The sequence below is a fragment of the Hyaena hyaena genome, unplaced genomic scaffold, assembly GCF_003009895.1.
Source record: "Hyaena hyaena isolate Hyena2069 unplaced genomic scaffold, ASM300989v1 scaffold_218, whole genome shotgun sequence".
Taxonomy (NCBI): domain Eukaryota; kingdom Metazoa; phylum Chordata; class Mammalia; order Carnivora; family Hyaenidae; genus Hyaena; species Hyaena hyaena.
Window position 1 is genome coordinate 1,948,239 of NW_024080851.1, and position 15,920 is coordinate 1,964,158.

General features: G+C 53.2%; 1 protein-coding gene across 1 annotated transcript; it reads right to left on the reverse strand.

Annotated features, from left to right (window-relative positions):
- Nucleotides 1–7,448: 7,448 nt before the first annotated feature.
- PPIA (peptidylprolyl isomerase A) lies at nucleotides 7,449–10,112 on the reverse strand. The gene is made up of 5 exons (XM_039243005.1): nucleotides 9,989–10,112; nucleotides 8,986–9,016; nucleotides 8,815–8,903; nucleotides 8,439–8,611; nucleotides 7,449–7,783 (listed from the first exon to the last, which is right to left on the reverse strand). Exons 1-5 carry the CDS (start codon nucleotides 10,055–10,057, stop codon nucleotides 7,651–7,653), a joined length of 495 nt encoding a protein of 164 aa, XP_039098936.1. The 5' UTR covers nucleotides 10,058–10,112; the 3' UTR covers nucleotides 7,449–7,650.
- Nucleotides 10,113–15,920: the final 5,808 nt, after the last annotated feature.

Sequence of the window (15,920 nt, forward strand, 5' to 3'; positions counted from 1 at the left end):
TCGGTCTCCAAACTGTTCTGTTCATGATGTGTTGGGAAATATTTTGTTCATACTTAGAAATTGTTTAAATTTCAAATTGGTTATTCTATATTCAGAATAATCCTAAAACAGTGATTGGGAATATAGATTTCCCAGGGTTGATGCCACATTACCGTGTGCCACTGTATCAGGTGCCATCCGCTTGCAGGACAGCCTGTCAGGTCACACACCACAAAAGAAGGGAGCCGCAGGGCGCCCTCAGCTGTAGGATGCACCCCTGTGCAGAGACCCCGGCCCGGAGAACACGTGCATTGGGAGTTGATGGCTAGGGTAGCAGATCTGTGCACTGAGCACCTATACAGCAGGCCCTGAATTAGGTGCTTATGATGAGAGACTTCATTCATTCCCCCCATGTTAAAAGATGTGGAAACCAGGGTTCCTGGAAGTTACTTGTCGAAGGACGGGTCACCCGGTAGGTAGGACACGCAGGGCTGGGGGACCCGGGGCCCACACTCTTACTGGAATCAGAGTTCAGTTTATCACAGTTTTCTGCTTTTACTTAAACTCCCAGCTTTTAGTGGTCTCTTTTTGATACAGTAACATTCAGCAATTTGTGCCTTATTTTACAAAATATTTTACTTTGTCAGCTTTTAAGTAACTTGTAAGATTTAATGTGCCAGTTAATGGTCCGTCAGAAAAAACTATTTTTTTTGCTTGGAAGTCTTCATTAAAAAAAGATCTTTTAATGTTTTATAATCTAGCTCTATAAAAACAAAGCTCTCATTTTAAAAATTTATTTTATTATGGAAATTTTCAAAAATACAGAAAAATAAAGAGAACAGTATAATGAACCCCCGTGTACTCCTCCTCCACCTTCAGACAGTTATCCCGCGGTGTTTTACCTCCCTGCTCCCGGGATCCTGCCTCCCAGCCGGTTGGTTTGAATCCCGAATCAGGCACAATTTATTGTCATGTCTGTCTATTTAAGTGTGAGTCCCTAAAGATGGGGCACTTTTTAGGCCAGAATTACAATTGTAAGACAGCATTTTATTTTATTTTTTTAGATTTTTTTTTTTTTTAACTTTAATTATTCCGAAGCGGGGGGACAGAGAGAGAGAGGGAGACAGAGTCCAAGCAGGTTCCAAACCGTCAGCACAGAGCCCAGCTCGGGGCTCAAACTCACGAACTGTGAGATCATGACCTGAGACAAAGTTCGACACTGAACCAACTGAGCCGCCCAGGCGCCCCTGTCTTTCTTTTGTTTTTCTTTAAGTTTGTTTAATCTCTGCCCCCAACATGGGGCTTGAACTTGCAACCCCACAATCGAGCTGCATGCTTTACTGACTGAGTCAGCCAGGCACCCTACCGTGTTCCAGATCCTAGATTGTGTTCATCCCTCATTTCTTTTTAATCCATAGGTTTCTCTTCCCTCTTTTTCTTATAATTAAAAAAAAGTTTTTTTACATTTATTTTTTTTTGAGAGAGAGAGAGCACGAGTAGGGGAGGGGCAGAGAGAGAGAGGGAGACACAGAATCCAAAGCAGGCTCCAGGCTCACAGCTGTTAGCACAGAGCCAAACGCGGGGCTGGAACCCGAAAACCATGAGGACCTGAGCGGAAGTTGGATGCTTCAACTGACTAAGCCATCCAAGCACCCATTTTTTCTTAGTAATTTTTGAAGACACAGAGTTGTTTTTTCTACGGAATTGTCTCTGTATTTTCCAGAATGCATCCTATTGGTGTTTGAGATGTTTTCCTGTTCCCTAGATTTCCTGGAAACGGACAGATCTTGAGGGGTTGTCTTTTGTTTTCCTTCCTCACAAAAGTAATTCACAGGTGACTGTGGGGGGCGGGCACCTATCACCTGCTGTGTGAAGACTGATGGTCGGGCTATGCCAGCCCACTCCCCCAAGGGCTCCCCCAAGGGCTTGTAGCCGCCAGCGCCCTGAAGCAGCACTCCACATGGGGCACTGGTGGGAGACACGCTCGTGATCCTTCTGCGCCCAGAATTCCTGCAGACCCGCTCTTTGGTTTCCAAGGCAGGAATAAGAACATTTCAAATTCAGATTAAGTTACCTCAGCACGTAGTTTTGAAGTTTCTATGTTGAGCAGGCTCTCAGTTATCCTCCTGTGAAGTTTTAGTAGTTTCCAGAAGCCAAAGTAGCAACAGCAAAGAAGGCAAAATAGAGAATAGTGACGTTCAGTAGAGTTTTCTAGGTAGTTGCTTCAGATACTGACTTCCCTTTGATAGTTGCTTGAGGTCTTCTTAGAATTGTTTTTTTAAAAAAGAGAAGGAACTTTTTTTAAAAGTTTATTTTGAGAGAGAGCAAGCGAGTGGGGAAGGGAAAGAGAAACATAAGCAGGCTCCACACTGTCAACACAGAGCCCCCCCTGGGACTCGATCTCAGGAACAGTGAGATCACAACCTGAGCTGGTCATGCAGGCACCCCTTGTTTTGTTTTCCAGTGGAGACGAAGTCAAGCTGCTGGGCCCTGGCCCCCACAGGTGGCCCTTGTTGCCCTGCGTGTACCTGTCCCCCGCCCACAGGGCCCAGGCATTTGAACTCACACAGCACAGGTGCGGAAGTGGGGACATGGAATGTTCTGCTTCTGGCTTTGGTGCCTGTTGTGGGGTTTGTTGAGATTCTTATTTTATTGAGGTCTGGTGGGCACACAGCACATTCATTTCAGGCGTATGACTCGAGTTCACGGGTGCAAGCCTGACCCGAACACCACAAGTGTGCAGTGAACACCATCCCCACTCACTTAGCACTCTCTCGCGATGAGAACTGTTGCGGTCACTCTGCAGCACTCAGCTTCGCCTCAGGGGTCGTGAGCTGCGGGTGCACGGTGCCCCTGGGTCCTCCCCGTGGCACAGCTGACGCCTGCACCCTCTCTGCCCACTCCCCACCTCTGGCAACCAGCAGCCTGTTCTCTGGATCTACGAGCCACATATTTGGTTTTATTTTTTTGGGAGTTTAAGACTATTTGTAGGGGCGCCCAGGTGGCTCAGTCGGTTAAGCATCTAACTCTTGGTTTCAGTTCTGGTCATGATCTCATGGTTCCTGGGTTCAAGCCCCATGTGGGGCTCTGTGCTAACAGCTCGGAGTTTGCTAGTGATCTCTCTCCCTCTCTCCCTGCCCCTCCCCTGCTCGCTCACTCTCAAAAGAAACTAAAAAAGTAAGTTGAAAAAAATATTTTTAAATTTTATTTAAATCCAAGTTAGTTAACATATAAAGTAATATTAGTTTTAGGAGTAGAACCCATTGCTCATTACAGGTGCCCTCCTTAATTCCTGTCACCCACTTAGCCAGTCCCCCCCCGCTCCCCTCCATCAGCCCTCAGTTTTTCTATTTAAGAGCATCTTATGGTTTGCCTCCCTGTTTTTATCTTATTTTTCCTTTCCTTCCCCTATGTTCATCTGTTAAGTTTCTCAAAGTCCACATATGAGTGAAGTCATATGATATTTGCTTTTCTGATTTCACTTAGCATCATATACTCTAGTTCCATCCATGCTGTTGCAAATCACAGTATTCCATCTTTTTCAGGGCTAATATTCCACCACATATGTGTGTGTGTGTGTGTGTGTGTGTATATGCAATATATATATATATATGCACCACACCCTTTTAATCCACTTATCTGCTAATGGACACCTAAGTTGTTTCCATATCTTGGGTGTTGTAAATAATGGACTGATACACAGTAGGGGTGCAGATATCTTTGCAGCTTAGCATTTTCATTTTCTCTGGGTAAATACCCAGTAGTGGAATTACTGGGTCACATGGTAGTTCTATTTTTAATTTCTTGAGGACCCTCCATCCTGTTGTCCAGAACGACTCCACCAGTCAGCATCCCCACCGGTGATGCAGAAGGGTTCTCCTTTCTCCGCATCCCCGCCAGCACCTGTTGTTTCGGGTCTCTTTGGTTCCTTGTGATTTGGGTTTGTATTTCCCTGATGATGAGTGATGTGCAGCACCTTTGCATGTGTCTGTTGGCCGTCCGGATGTCTTCTTTGGGAAGATGTCTATTCAAGTCCTCTGCCTTTTTTTTTTTAAAGCAGGCTCCGTGCCCAGCATGGAGCCGATACAGGGCTTGAACTCATGACCCTGAGATCAAGACCTGAGCTGATGCTCAACTGACGGAGCCCCCCCACCAGGTGCCGCTCCTAGGCCTGTGTTTTAATTGAATTATTTGCTGTTCAGTTGTAGGAGTTCCTTGTATATTTTGGATATTAACACCTTATCAGATAGATGATTTGCAAACATTTTTTAAAATTTTTTCATGTTTATCTTTGAGAGAGAGACAGAGCAGGGGTGGGGCCAGACAGAGGAAAACACAGAATCTGCAGCAGACTCCAGGCTCCGAGCTGTCAGCACAGAGCCCGACATGGGGGCTCGAACCCACAAACCACAAGATCATGACCTGAAACTGACTGAGCTCCCCAGGCGCCTGGCCAGTACTCTCCTATTCAGTAGGTTGCCTTTTCATTTTGTTCATAGTGCACTGGTTCTTCTTTGACAACATTTTATTATGAAATTTTTTAACATACAGAAAAAATAATTATACAGTCAGTAATTCTCTTATGTATCACCTAGAGTCTACAATTAATATTTTAACATATCAGGGACACCTGGGGGCCTCAGTCAGTGAAGGGTCTGACTCTTGATTTCAGCTCAGGTCATGATCCCTTGGTTCATGGGAGTGAGCCCTGTGTTGGGCTCTTAGCTGACATCACAGAACCGGCTTAGGATTCTCTCTCATTCTCTCGCCTCATTCTGTCTCTCTCTCCTCACTTTCTGTCTCTCCAAAATAAATAAACTTAAAAAATACTTTACCAGGGTGCCTGGGTGGCTCTGTCGGTTAAGTGTCCAACTTTGGCTTGGGTCATGATCTTGTGCTCTGTAAGCTCGAGCCCCACGTCAGGCTCTGTGCTTACAGCTCAGAGCCTGGAGCCTGCTCCTGAGTCTTTCCCCCCTCTCTCTGCCCCTCCCCCATTCATGCTTTCTCTCTCTCTCTCAAAAATAAACATTAAAAAATGTATATTTTACCATATTTGTCACTTATTTTATCCCACCATATTTATCTTCTCACATAATTATTCATCAGTGCCCCTTATTTGCCTGTTTTATGCTCTATTTGTCCTCATCTTTTTTTATAATTTTTTTTTTAATGTTTATTCATTTCTGAGAGAGAGCGCACAAGTTGGGGGAGGAGCAGAGAGAGAGGGAGACACACAACCTGAAGCAGGCTCCAGGGTCCAAGCTGTCAGCACAGAGTCCAACATGGGGCTCGAACTCACAAACCATCAAATTGTGACTGAGCTGAAGTTGGGAGCCTAACCAACTGAGCCACCCAATTGCCCCAGTTTGCTTTTTATTCTTGGGCCCCTGGGTGGCTCAGTTGGTTAAGCGTCCGACTTCGGCTCAGGTCATGATCTCACGGTTCGGGGGTTAGAGCCCTGTGTGCTGACAGCTAGCTCAGCCTGGAGCCTGCTTCAGATTCTGTATCTCTGTCTCTCTGCCCCTCCCCTGCTCACGCGGTCTCTCTCTCAAAAATAAAAACATTAAAAAAATATTCTTGAAATAGAATGTTGAGTGGGGAAGGTGTGGGGGTGGGGGGGCGTCACAGAGGAGCTGAACTGTCAGCATAGCCCATTGCAGGGCTCCATCTCATATATGTGTGTGTGTATAATAATGTATATATATGTATTTGTGTTTATTTTTGAGAGAGCATAAGCAGGGGAGGGGCAGAGAAAGGGGGACTGAGGATTCAAAGCAGGCTCTGCGCTGATAGCAGAGAGTCCAAAGGCGGGCTTGAACCGCAAAATCATGACCTAAGGCAAAGTCAAACATTCAACCACTAAGCCACCTAGGTGTCCCTGAAGACCTTTTAAAAAACAAAAATGACTTTATGGTGTGTAATTGTAATTTCCATACAGTCCTTTTTTTCTTATTGAGAAAGTGTGCATGCATGCACGCACGTGCAAGGGAAGGGCAGACCGGGAGAGACCGCCAAGCAGGCTCCGCGCTGTCAGCAGAGCTCAACATGGGGCTGGAAATCAGAAACTGAGATCATGACCTGAGCCAAGATACAGAGTTGGATGCCTACCTGAGCCACCGGGCGCCCCTCCGTAGTTAATAGAAATGACAGTTTGGAGGGGTGCCCAGTGGCTCGCTCTGGACTACCAACAGCCGGAAATGGAGCACGGAGCAGGGGAGCCAAGGCCCTTCGCACTTGCAGGTTCTTGGCTTGGACCTTCCACTCACTCGGTAAACTCTCCAGGAAAGCCACTCGGGACTGAGGTCATTACACATGCCAACACCGCATTACCAGCTCTTGGCGGCTGGCCGGCCTGCCCCATGGAAGGATGGGCCCTGCTCTACTTCAGTTACGGGTTTTTCCAGTGCCCAGCCAGGGGCATCAGTGTCAGAATAAACACAATCAGTGACAAGGTGTGCGTGATCACATGATCGAGGGCTCCCCTGAGGAACAAGGGGGGTTGGGTTGATGATGGTCTACCACCACCTGGACACAAGCCATCCCTGGACATCAGAGGTCACCCAGGGAGCAGGAGAACCCGTGACACACCCACAGGCGCCAGCCTCTGGTGCAGAAGTGGCCAGCTGCCCGACAAATTCAATTCTCACACCATCAGGACAGAAATGGCTTCTGGATCAAGAACCCCAGTGGGAAGGGGCCCTGTGGGGCGAGGGGGGTGCCCTTGCTCTAGGCGGGGGCAGGTTCCTTTTAGCCTGTGCAGCTAGCTCTCCTCAGAGCCTTCTCAAGCTCAGTTCTTAAGGGGAAGGGCCTCCCCTGAACTACACCTTACAGCTCTGCAGGTCCGCCTGATGGAGTGACTGCGAGACAAGGCTGGGAAAGGGATCAGCGTACCAGGCCCCCTGCAGGCCTGGCTCTCACAAACTTTTGTCAGCAATTCCAGAGCTGGGCTTTACTGCACACCTGTTGCCCTGATTCTGCACCCTACACTAAACCGGATCCGAAGACCCTTCCCCAGAGCCTAAGGCCCAACACCTGTTTCCCCCACCAATAAATGGTGTTGTGTAGGGAAGCAATTACCATCTCATAGAGGCAAACACCCTCTTCAAACTTCTTTCAGGCGTCCACACCAGGCACTATTGGGGTTTCAGGCAAGGGAGGCGGACTAATGCTCCAAGGTTATAAGGATTCTCAACTTCTTACAGCTGCCACATTGGTGGTGCCTGTCGCATGCCAGGTGGGAATGCCCTGCGGTTTCCCCTAGAGGAGCCCCTGTCCTACCTGCCTGGTCACCACCTCCTAAAGTTCTGGCTCTTTTCTTCCTTGCCCCCACCCACATCTTTAGCATCCCCCTCAACACCCTGCCCTAGGGATCTCTGGGCCAGAGAAGCAGAAATAGCTGTGAAATTAAACCCCAAGTGTCCCTTAAACACAAGCTGCAAGACACCCCCCCCCCCCCAAGGACAGACAAATGTTGTTTAGCTTTTATTTCATGATCATAAACTTCACTCTGCAATCCAGCTAAACTTGAAGAGGGGCAAGGACACGGACCTGCAGAACTGCAGCAGGAACACAGGGTTCTAGGAGATTCCGAGCAGAGGGGGGCAGAGGGGTGCTCTCACGAGCTACAGAAGGAATGGTCTGGTAGTTACGATAAAACACGAGTCAAACGTATCAGATTTGTCCGCAGTCAGCAATGGTGATCTTCTTGCTCGTCTTGCCGTTCCTGGACCCAAAGCGCTCCATGGCCTCCACGATATTCATGCCCTCCTTCACCTTGCCAAACACCACGTGCTTGCCGTCCAACCTGGAAACGAGACCGAGAATCAGCACCAGTGCCCAGGCACCATGAAGCCTGTGCCGCTCACCAAGAGAACAGAGCCCTTTAGACCAATACGGCACCCCCAGAACAGCTCGGTGGCTTATTCAGCCTTCAGTACCAGTTAACTGAGACTAAACACTGTCAACACCTCTTCTAACAGAAATGGCAACACCAAAAGTCATCAGGAGTCAGAAGATTCTCCAACTGCTGGAAAACTCCTGAATTTAGGTCATGATCAGGTCATGATCTCAGTTCGTGGCGCCTGCTTTGGATTCTGTGTCTCCCCCTGCTCACACACACACTCAAAAATAAACATTAAGAAAAAAAACAAAAAACCCAGTTTAGAATGGACCCCTAAAAAAGAGCCAACAATCACAGGCTAATCAATCAAGACCACTTTTGTTGTTTTGTATTTACTTAAGTTTTTTTGTTGTTAATCTCTACCCCCAACCTGGGGATGAAAGGTTACACCATCTGCTGACTGAGCCAGCCCCGCCCCAAAGTACAAGTCTTAACTACTCAGCTAAGCGCCTGGTTCCGCTATCCTGGTATCTTGCTTTTTTGCATCCCACTCTGGAGGAGAATGAGGGAAGGCCGAAGCACTCGGCAATCCCTGCTGCAGGTGCAGTGCCACCCTTACCACTCGGTCTTGGCGGTGCAGATGAAAAACTGAGAACCATTCGTGTTGGGTCCAGCATTCGCCATAGACAGGATGCCAGGACCTGTGTGCTTCAGGATGAAATTCTCATCATCAAACTTCTCCCCGTAGATGGACTTGCCGCCAGTGCCATTATGGCGTGTGAAGTCACCACCCTGTGGACGTAAGCAGAACCTGTCACTTCTGGGAACACGGTCAGAAAACACAAAAACACGCCCAAGTCTGCAGAGATTAAATGGACTAGAGAATCAAGTGGGGCCAGGCTGGTAGCAAACAGCACAAATGCACTCGGGTTGTGCTCTCCTAGCTCAGTCCCCATCTGAGAAAACGGCCGAACCCCAGTCGGTAAATTTCTTACCTGGCACATAAAGCCCGGGATAATCCTGTGGAAGCAGGAGCCTTTGTAACCGAATCCTTTCTCCCCGGTGCTCAGAGCACGGAAGTTCTCTGTTAACAGACACACAACTTTTGTCAAATCCACAACTTTTAAAACCAGCACACCTAACAAGGAGTTATAAAACAGACTGACCTGCTGTTTTGGGGACTTTGTCTGCAAACAGCTGTAAGAGAAAACGGGGCATTAATGCACACGTGGTCTCCACTGTCACTCGGAAGGAGTCGGGTGAGGGAAGCTCCTGAACACGAGTACGCTTTCTTGCCAGAAGAGAATGCTTCTGCACTAACCACTAACCAGCGGCCCCGAATAGAGCTGCTGCCCGAGGCCTCGGGGCCCTGTAGGCTCGGGCTGGGGGAACAGAGAACACGCCCCCAACATCCAGCACCAGCCGAAGACTCCAGCACTGCGGTCCCGGCCCCTACCCACGGCGGAGGACGACCGTGGGGACAGCAAGAGTCTCGCAGGCTTAGACACGCTGGTCCCTGACTCGTCCACGAGGACAGCCGGTGGGACTCACAAACCGTTTCGAACACGTGCGACCGAACCCTCCTGCTGCTAAGCAGGCGCCGCCATCTCACGGCCAATAGTTCGGGCCCCGTGCGGGCCGTGCACCTCAGCCTGCGTCCTTTCCGCGCGTGATCCCCACCCCCGCAGCCGAGGCCCCGCTCCCGCCCAGGCCCTTCCCGCGGGGCCGCACGGCCGCCGCGACCCCCCGGACCAGAGGGAGGACGCACCCAGAGCGCTGCGGGCTCCCGGGAGGCGGCCAAAGGAAAGGGACCGTTGGGGGCGGGCGGGGCCGGCGCCGTCGACGCGGGGCGGGGGCGCCGCTGGCTTCCGCCGGGCGGGGCCGGGCCCGCTTCCGCAGTGCGCCCGCTGCCGAGCCGGGGCCCCACACATCCCGGCGGCCGCGCCCGCGGGCATCGCCCACACCCAACCCCCACCCCCACCCCGCGCGGCCCGAGCACGTGCGCGCCGCCCGGCCTTTGTCCGCTGCCGCCCCTCCTCCGCCGCCCCCGGCCTCCCAAAATGGCCCCTCGTCAGGAAATGGCGCCTCACGCCCGCCCGCGCCCCCCGCCCGCCGCCGCTGCCCCGAAGCTGCCCGCGCCTGCCCGGCATATCCCGCCCACCCGCCGACCTCGAAGGAGACGCGGCCCAAGGGCTCGCCGTCTACGGCGATGTCAAAAAACACGGTGGGATTGACCATGGCTGAAAGGCTCGAGGGACTCCGGGGCGGCGGCGTCTGCAAGGCGGCACGAGCCCCACCGCGTCCCCTTTTATAGCCAACAGGGCCCCGCCCACGGCCGGTCGCGCGCCCGGGTTCTGACCAATCGCGACAGCGGACCGGTCGGAGTGATGGTGCAGCTGGCCTATGAGCTGAGACAGCGCTGGAGGGGCGGGCCGGTGGCGCGCGTGCGCGTTGGCGGCTCAGGCGGGTTCCCGCCCGCGGGCTCCGTCGCGGCGCTGCAGCGTGGGGACGGGGGACGGGACCCGGGCCGATCTCGGGCGCGGGGACGGATGCCCGGGGGGCCAGCGGAGCCCAAGGGGGCGCAAGAAGCGGAGATTGCGGCACAGGCGGACCCACGCAACCCGGCGATCAGGGTGTGTCCCCATTGCGCAGAGGGGGCAACTGAGGCTAACGCAGGCCTCAAGGTCGTGCTGCCCCGCCAAGGTCGCCCGCGCCCCCGCCAGCCCGCGCCCCTGTCACCCCGCCAGCCCGCGTGCGGCTTGAGCGCCGGGGGGGACCTGGGGTCATCGCCTCTTCTCCAGCGCACAAGAGGTGCCGCCGCCCCCCGTCTGAGAGGTTACGAAATGCTTCCAAAATGCCCTACTTTCCGAAAATATCTTGCACAGTCCGCCTGCATTTTCTCCAGCAGGAAGACGTTGACTCGAGAGTCTGACAGACTCGTACCTGCAAAGGCGCTGTGCGCTCTCCCGCCCTCCTTCCCCGTCCTTCTGCGCCTCTGCGCTCCCGCACGTGGGGGCAGGACTAGGTCGCGACCTGGGCGCCCGGGAGCGCGCCCCCGTCAGACCCCCAAGCTCGCAAGCCTGCGGTGATCCGGTCCCCTCTGCGTGCGGAGCCCAGAGGAGGGACTTGACAGGTTCTCGTGCGCCCCTGAGTTGCAATATCCAGAGCGTCATCTGGTATCCAACTCGGTTTCTTCCCCGCACAACAGGGGAAGCCTTGGGATGCGACGGGTGTCGAGCGTCCTGCATCCCACGGGTCCCTAGCTCTCACAGGAGCGCACCTGGGCTGGGGCTTCGAGCCCCCACTGACACACGTGCGAGGGAGACTCCTCCGTGGGAGGGGCCGCCCTGTCCCAAAGGCAGACCTGGAAACTGCTTTCCCCCCTCTCTCCCCCCCCCCCGCCGCCCTTCTCACCTGGTGCTTTGTGACCTTGAAGCTGCTTGTTCCCCTGTGACTGGAAACAAAACGCCCAAGGCCCTGAGACACTAGCGCCCTGTACTCTCTGTTCCCTCCTCCACGCTAACCCTTGCGGCAGCTAGGGACCCCTCCTAAGAAAGGAAGGAGTGTGTGGATGAGAAAGGAAACCAGCCTGTGTGACTTCCCTTGGGCCACTAAAAGTCCTGCCTTCTTGTAGCCGGCAGCATCAGCAAGGCCACGGCCGAATTTGAGAAAACTAACGTGTACCTGTTTTGTTTCTGGGGCGTCAGTGTTGTAGGGAATCTCATTAGCCTTATCTGTAGAACTGCACTTCCTAACAGCAAAGAAGGGGCCGGCCCAGAGCCTCAGGAACAGGGACTGTCTCCATTAACCAGGCTGAATCCAGCAGGGCCCCAAGGGGCTGGCTGCCAGGGCTCTGTATCGGTGAGTGCACTGCTGTGGCTTCGCTCCTACAGCGGATTATAAACAAAACTCTCCAGAACGTCTCTGAGCAACAGAGAAGGTGATAGGGAGAACATCGGGTTATTGAAAACATTCAGAAAACAGACAGCTTTGGAAGAGGGTGACTCGCCTCCCATGTACCTCTTGCCCAGGGGCCGGCGCAGTCGCCTTGTGTCTGCTGGGACCACCAGTGACCTCACAGCCCACGTCCCAGGGCTTTGTCGGGGGCAAACCTTCCCGAGGCTGCCCTCCATCAGGCAGGTGTCCACACCCCTATGGCTTCCCCGAGGCCTTTCCTCGTCTCTCCCACTTTCTCCAGCTCTGCCTTTCCCTGTGAATTACTCCACAGATTACTCCCGGGTCAGAGTTACGTGTTTGGTCACGTCCTGCTCCTTGCACACCTGCCCCAGCCAACCTCATCTGTTCCAGAGGCTCAGATCATCAGGAAGCTTCTAAATCTGCCCCAGAGCCCACAGCTTGCTCTAGAGTTCCTAAGGATCCTCCCTGTTCACCGGGTCCTCCTCATGGATGAGCCCCTCACAGAGCTCTGCCAGTTCCCTCCCCAGCCCGCAACCTTGGGTGCTGCCCTCCTCCTTTACCTCCTCCTCTACCTCCTCCTCCCCTGGCCCTCCTCTCCCTTTCCCTCCCCTCCCTCCTCCTCCTCCTCCTTTCCCTCCCCTTCCTCCTCTTCCCCTCCTCCTCCCTCCTCCCCCCACCCCTTCCCCCACCTCCTCCTCTCCCCTTTCCCTCCCCTTTCTCCTCCTCCTCCTCCCCCCTCCTCCCCAGGCCTGGCTTCCATGCCCATAGCTACAGCTCTTGCTTGGCCTTTTGCAGCAGCCTCCTGACTGATTACTGGGCCCCAGTTTGTCCAGAGACTTCCAGGAAGATGGTTCTCAAAACCATCTGCAGTTTTAACTCCTGAGCTAGACTGCCTCTCCCAGGTTCTCGGTTGCCCACAGTACAGAGCGTGAGCAGCCCCACAGCCGCCCTGTCTCAGCAGGCTGGCCTTCTACTCTTCTCCAGCCACGCTGAATTTCTCCACACTGCTCCCTGCGCCTTTAGGGCTCACCCCCGACCTGGGCAGTGCCTCCCTGCTTCCCACCAGCAATGCTCACCCGTGTGCTTGGTCCTTTCTGGGAAGCTTTCCTAAGCTCTCCCAGAGCTGGCTGCCTGAGAACACCCTGCAAAATCAAAACTCGGCAGAGATGCGCTGAAGGAACGCACATAGACGTGGTCAATAGCCCCAGTGTGTGGTGAGGAGCCTGCCTGGGCTGGCGCTGGGGTGCCCCCTGGTGTGCTCGCAGTGAGTTCCGTACCCACTTGGGGCGTCGGTGGGCACTCGCCCCCCAAGATGTCCCTGCCCCAGCTCCAGCATCTCTGATTCACAAGCCTCACGGACTTGTGCTCTGTGGCGGCTGGCATCTGACCCCATCGGGGAGACCGGGTGCTCAGCCCAGGGCCGCGGTGACAGCCCACTGCTCGGTTCAGGGTTCAGGGCATGGCAGCAGCAGGTGGGGAAGCCCCACAACAGAGGGTCCGATGGGAATTTGCGTCGATGCTGAAGGCCACAGGCAGAACACAGCTCCCGGTGCTCTCAAGTCAGGAGAGCTGTGTGGGGAACGGCTCTCAGCAGGCACCCCTGCCCCCCAGAGCAGCTGAGCCCGGGGAAGGCTGTGGAGGAGCTCAGGCAGCCCCGCGGGTGCAAAGATGGTCAGATACGGAGAAGACATTAATGGATCTGACGGGGGCATCATGTGTAAGGAGGCTTCGGGGAAGAGAAAACGAGTACATGCTTCGTGTGTCCCCTGCCCATGACGACAGGAGGCACTGAGCGGGTTGCAGGCAGGAGCGGGGTCTCCAGAACAGGCATGCAGGGGTGGCCACAGGCCATTGTCTCCAGCACCAACCTCAGTTAGGTGTTAGACTTTACACTTGCTTTTCTCTTTCACTTATGTACCTACCATGACATCCACTTGTTTTAAACATACAATCCAGTGATTTTTAAATTAAAAAAAATTTTTTTTGAGAGAAAGATAGAGAAAGCATGAGCAGGGGAGGGTCAGAGAGAGAGGGAAACACAGAATCTGAAACAGGCTCCAGGCTCTGAGCTGTCAGCACAGAGCCCGATGCAGGGTTCGAACCCACGAACCGTGAGATCATGACCTGAGCCGAAGTCAGATGCTTAACCAACTGAGCCACCCAGGTGCCCCCAATCCAGAGATATTTAGAAATCGGAGCTGTGGGGCACCAGGGCGGCTCAGTCGGTTCAGGGTCCGACTCTTGGTTTCAGCTCAGGTCCTGATCTCACTGTTCCTGAGTTCCAGCCCTGTGCTGTCAGTGCAGAACCTGCTTGGGATTTTCTTCCTCCCTGTCTGTCTGTCCTTCCCCTGCTCAGCCCGCTTACTTGCGTGCTCCCTCTCTCTCTCAAAATAAATAAATAAATAAACTTAAAAAAAGAGAGAGAGAAATCGGAGCTGTGCAGATCCCACCACAATCTAATATTAGAACATTCTCTTGGCTCTAAAAAGGACCTTGTGCCCATATTTAGTAACTCCTTATTCCCGCCCCCAAACTGCATTTTCAAATGTGAAGTTAAAATTTGACTGAGGGGTGCCTGCGTGGCTCAGTTGGTTAAGGGTCAGACTTTGGCTCAGGTCATGATCTCATGGTTCTTGGGTTCAAGCTCCACGTCAGGCTCTGTACTGACAGCGTGGAGCCCACTTTGGATCCTCTGTCCCTCTCTCTCTCTGCCCCTTCCCTGCACTCTCTCTCTTTCTCTCTGTCTATCAAAAATAAATAAACATTTTAAAAAGGAAATATTTGAAGATTATCAAAAACAAGATCAAATCTATTATACTCACAAAGATACTAACATGGTTGCTAAGCTAAAGAATTATATGTTTAAATGACAGCTTTAGTAAATGAGATATCAGCTGCTAAGATGAAACAAAATAACTCCTGAGTACTTTTCCTAAATAAAGAAGCCCCAGGTCCCAAATCGCCAGACAGGGTCCCCAGGGGCTCTGCTCTTCCCATCCCTCAGGCCGGTCACCTCAGGCGCCTCTCCACAGCCCCCAAGTTCATGTTCTTCATCTGGCTGCCGGAAGACTAGAAAGGAGAGAGAAGGAAGAGGCCAGAAGACTGGGATGACGCCACCAGTCAGGCCTGTTCTCGGCTTCCTCAGGAGCCCGCCCAGCCCAGCCGCTTGCACCCTTGTGCAGGAATCCAGGAAGATGAATGTGTGGGTCCGGGCACGTTGCCACCAGCACCCCCGCCGCCCCCTTCCCCGCCCCCCCCCCGTCCGCTGGCGTCCTGCTGGTGCAGAGGGAGCAAGAGCGATGCTTCGAGTAGCTGGTGGCTGGCGGCTGCCTAGGAGGGACCGGCTGGAAAGCGGAGAGCAGCACTTGGCCTGGGGGGATGCCGGCCACGTGGCCCCTGGGGAGGGGGGAACCGCAGCTGCTGCCTCAGCCTCCAGAATCGTCGACACGATGGCGGAGTGGGGGCGGCCCATCTGCCAGTGGAGCCGGGATCGCCCAGATCTCTGGAGGCTGCTGCTGTCTGGAATGTTCACACCGCCTCCCCCGGGACTCACCGGGCGGGGAATGTCCCCAGCACAGAAAGGGGTGCAGCAACGGAAGCAGACCAGTGAGGCCCAGTTCCTTCAAGATTCTGGGAACTGTCAGGGGCCCCCCAGCCCCGTAACGCTGCTGTTTTCCCCTAAGGGCAGAGAAAGCTCAGGGAGGTTGAGAAACTTACTGAAGGTGGCACAGCCAGCAGGCAGGAGAGCAGGGCCGACGCCCATTCTCTCTGACTCCGGTCTCAGTGCTCATCAGAATGGCTCAGACTGAAATTAAAAAAAAATAAAAATTAAAAAAATTAGTTTTTTTTAACGTTTATTCATTTTTGAGAGACAGAGATGCAGAGCATGAGCTGGGGAGGGGCAGAGAGAGAGGGAGACACAGAATCTGAAGCAGCTCCAGGCTCTGAACTGTCAGCACAGAGCCTGACACGGGGCTTGAACCCATGAACTGTAAGATCATGACCTGAGCTGAACTCAGATGCTCAACCAACTGAGCCACCCAGGCACCCGACAAAAAAGTTTTTAAATAAATAAATACAATTAAAAAACTTATCAAGTATTTCAAGACAGTGACAGCAGAGTGTCCCATCAAACTCAAGGCTGTTCTGAGCACGGACTCCATGCAGCGGCCCGGGCCACATG

Excerpts from the sequence above, each read along its gene's own strand:
- PPIA (XM_039243005.1), bottom strand. The coding sequence starts at position 10,057 with ATGGTCAATCCCACCGTGTTTTTTGACATCGCCGTAGACGGCGAGCCC. Across the intron at positions 9,017-9,988 it reads TGGGCCGCGTCTCCTTCGAG|CTGTTTGCAGACAAAGTCCC; the intron begins GTCGGCGGGTGG and ends TTTCTCTTACAG. Across the intron at positions 8,904-8,985 it reads CAAAGTCCCCAAAACAGCAG|AGAACTTCCGTGCTCTGAGC; the intron begins GTCAGTCTGTTT and ends GTCTGTTAACAG.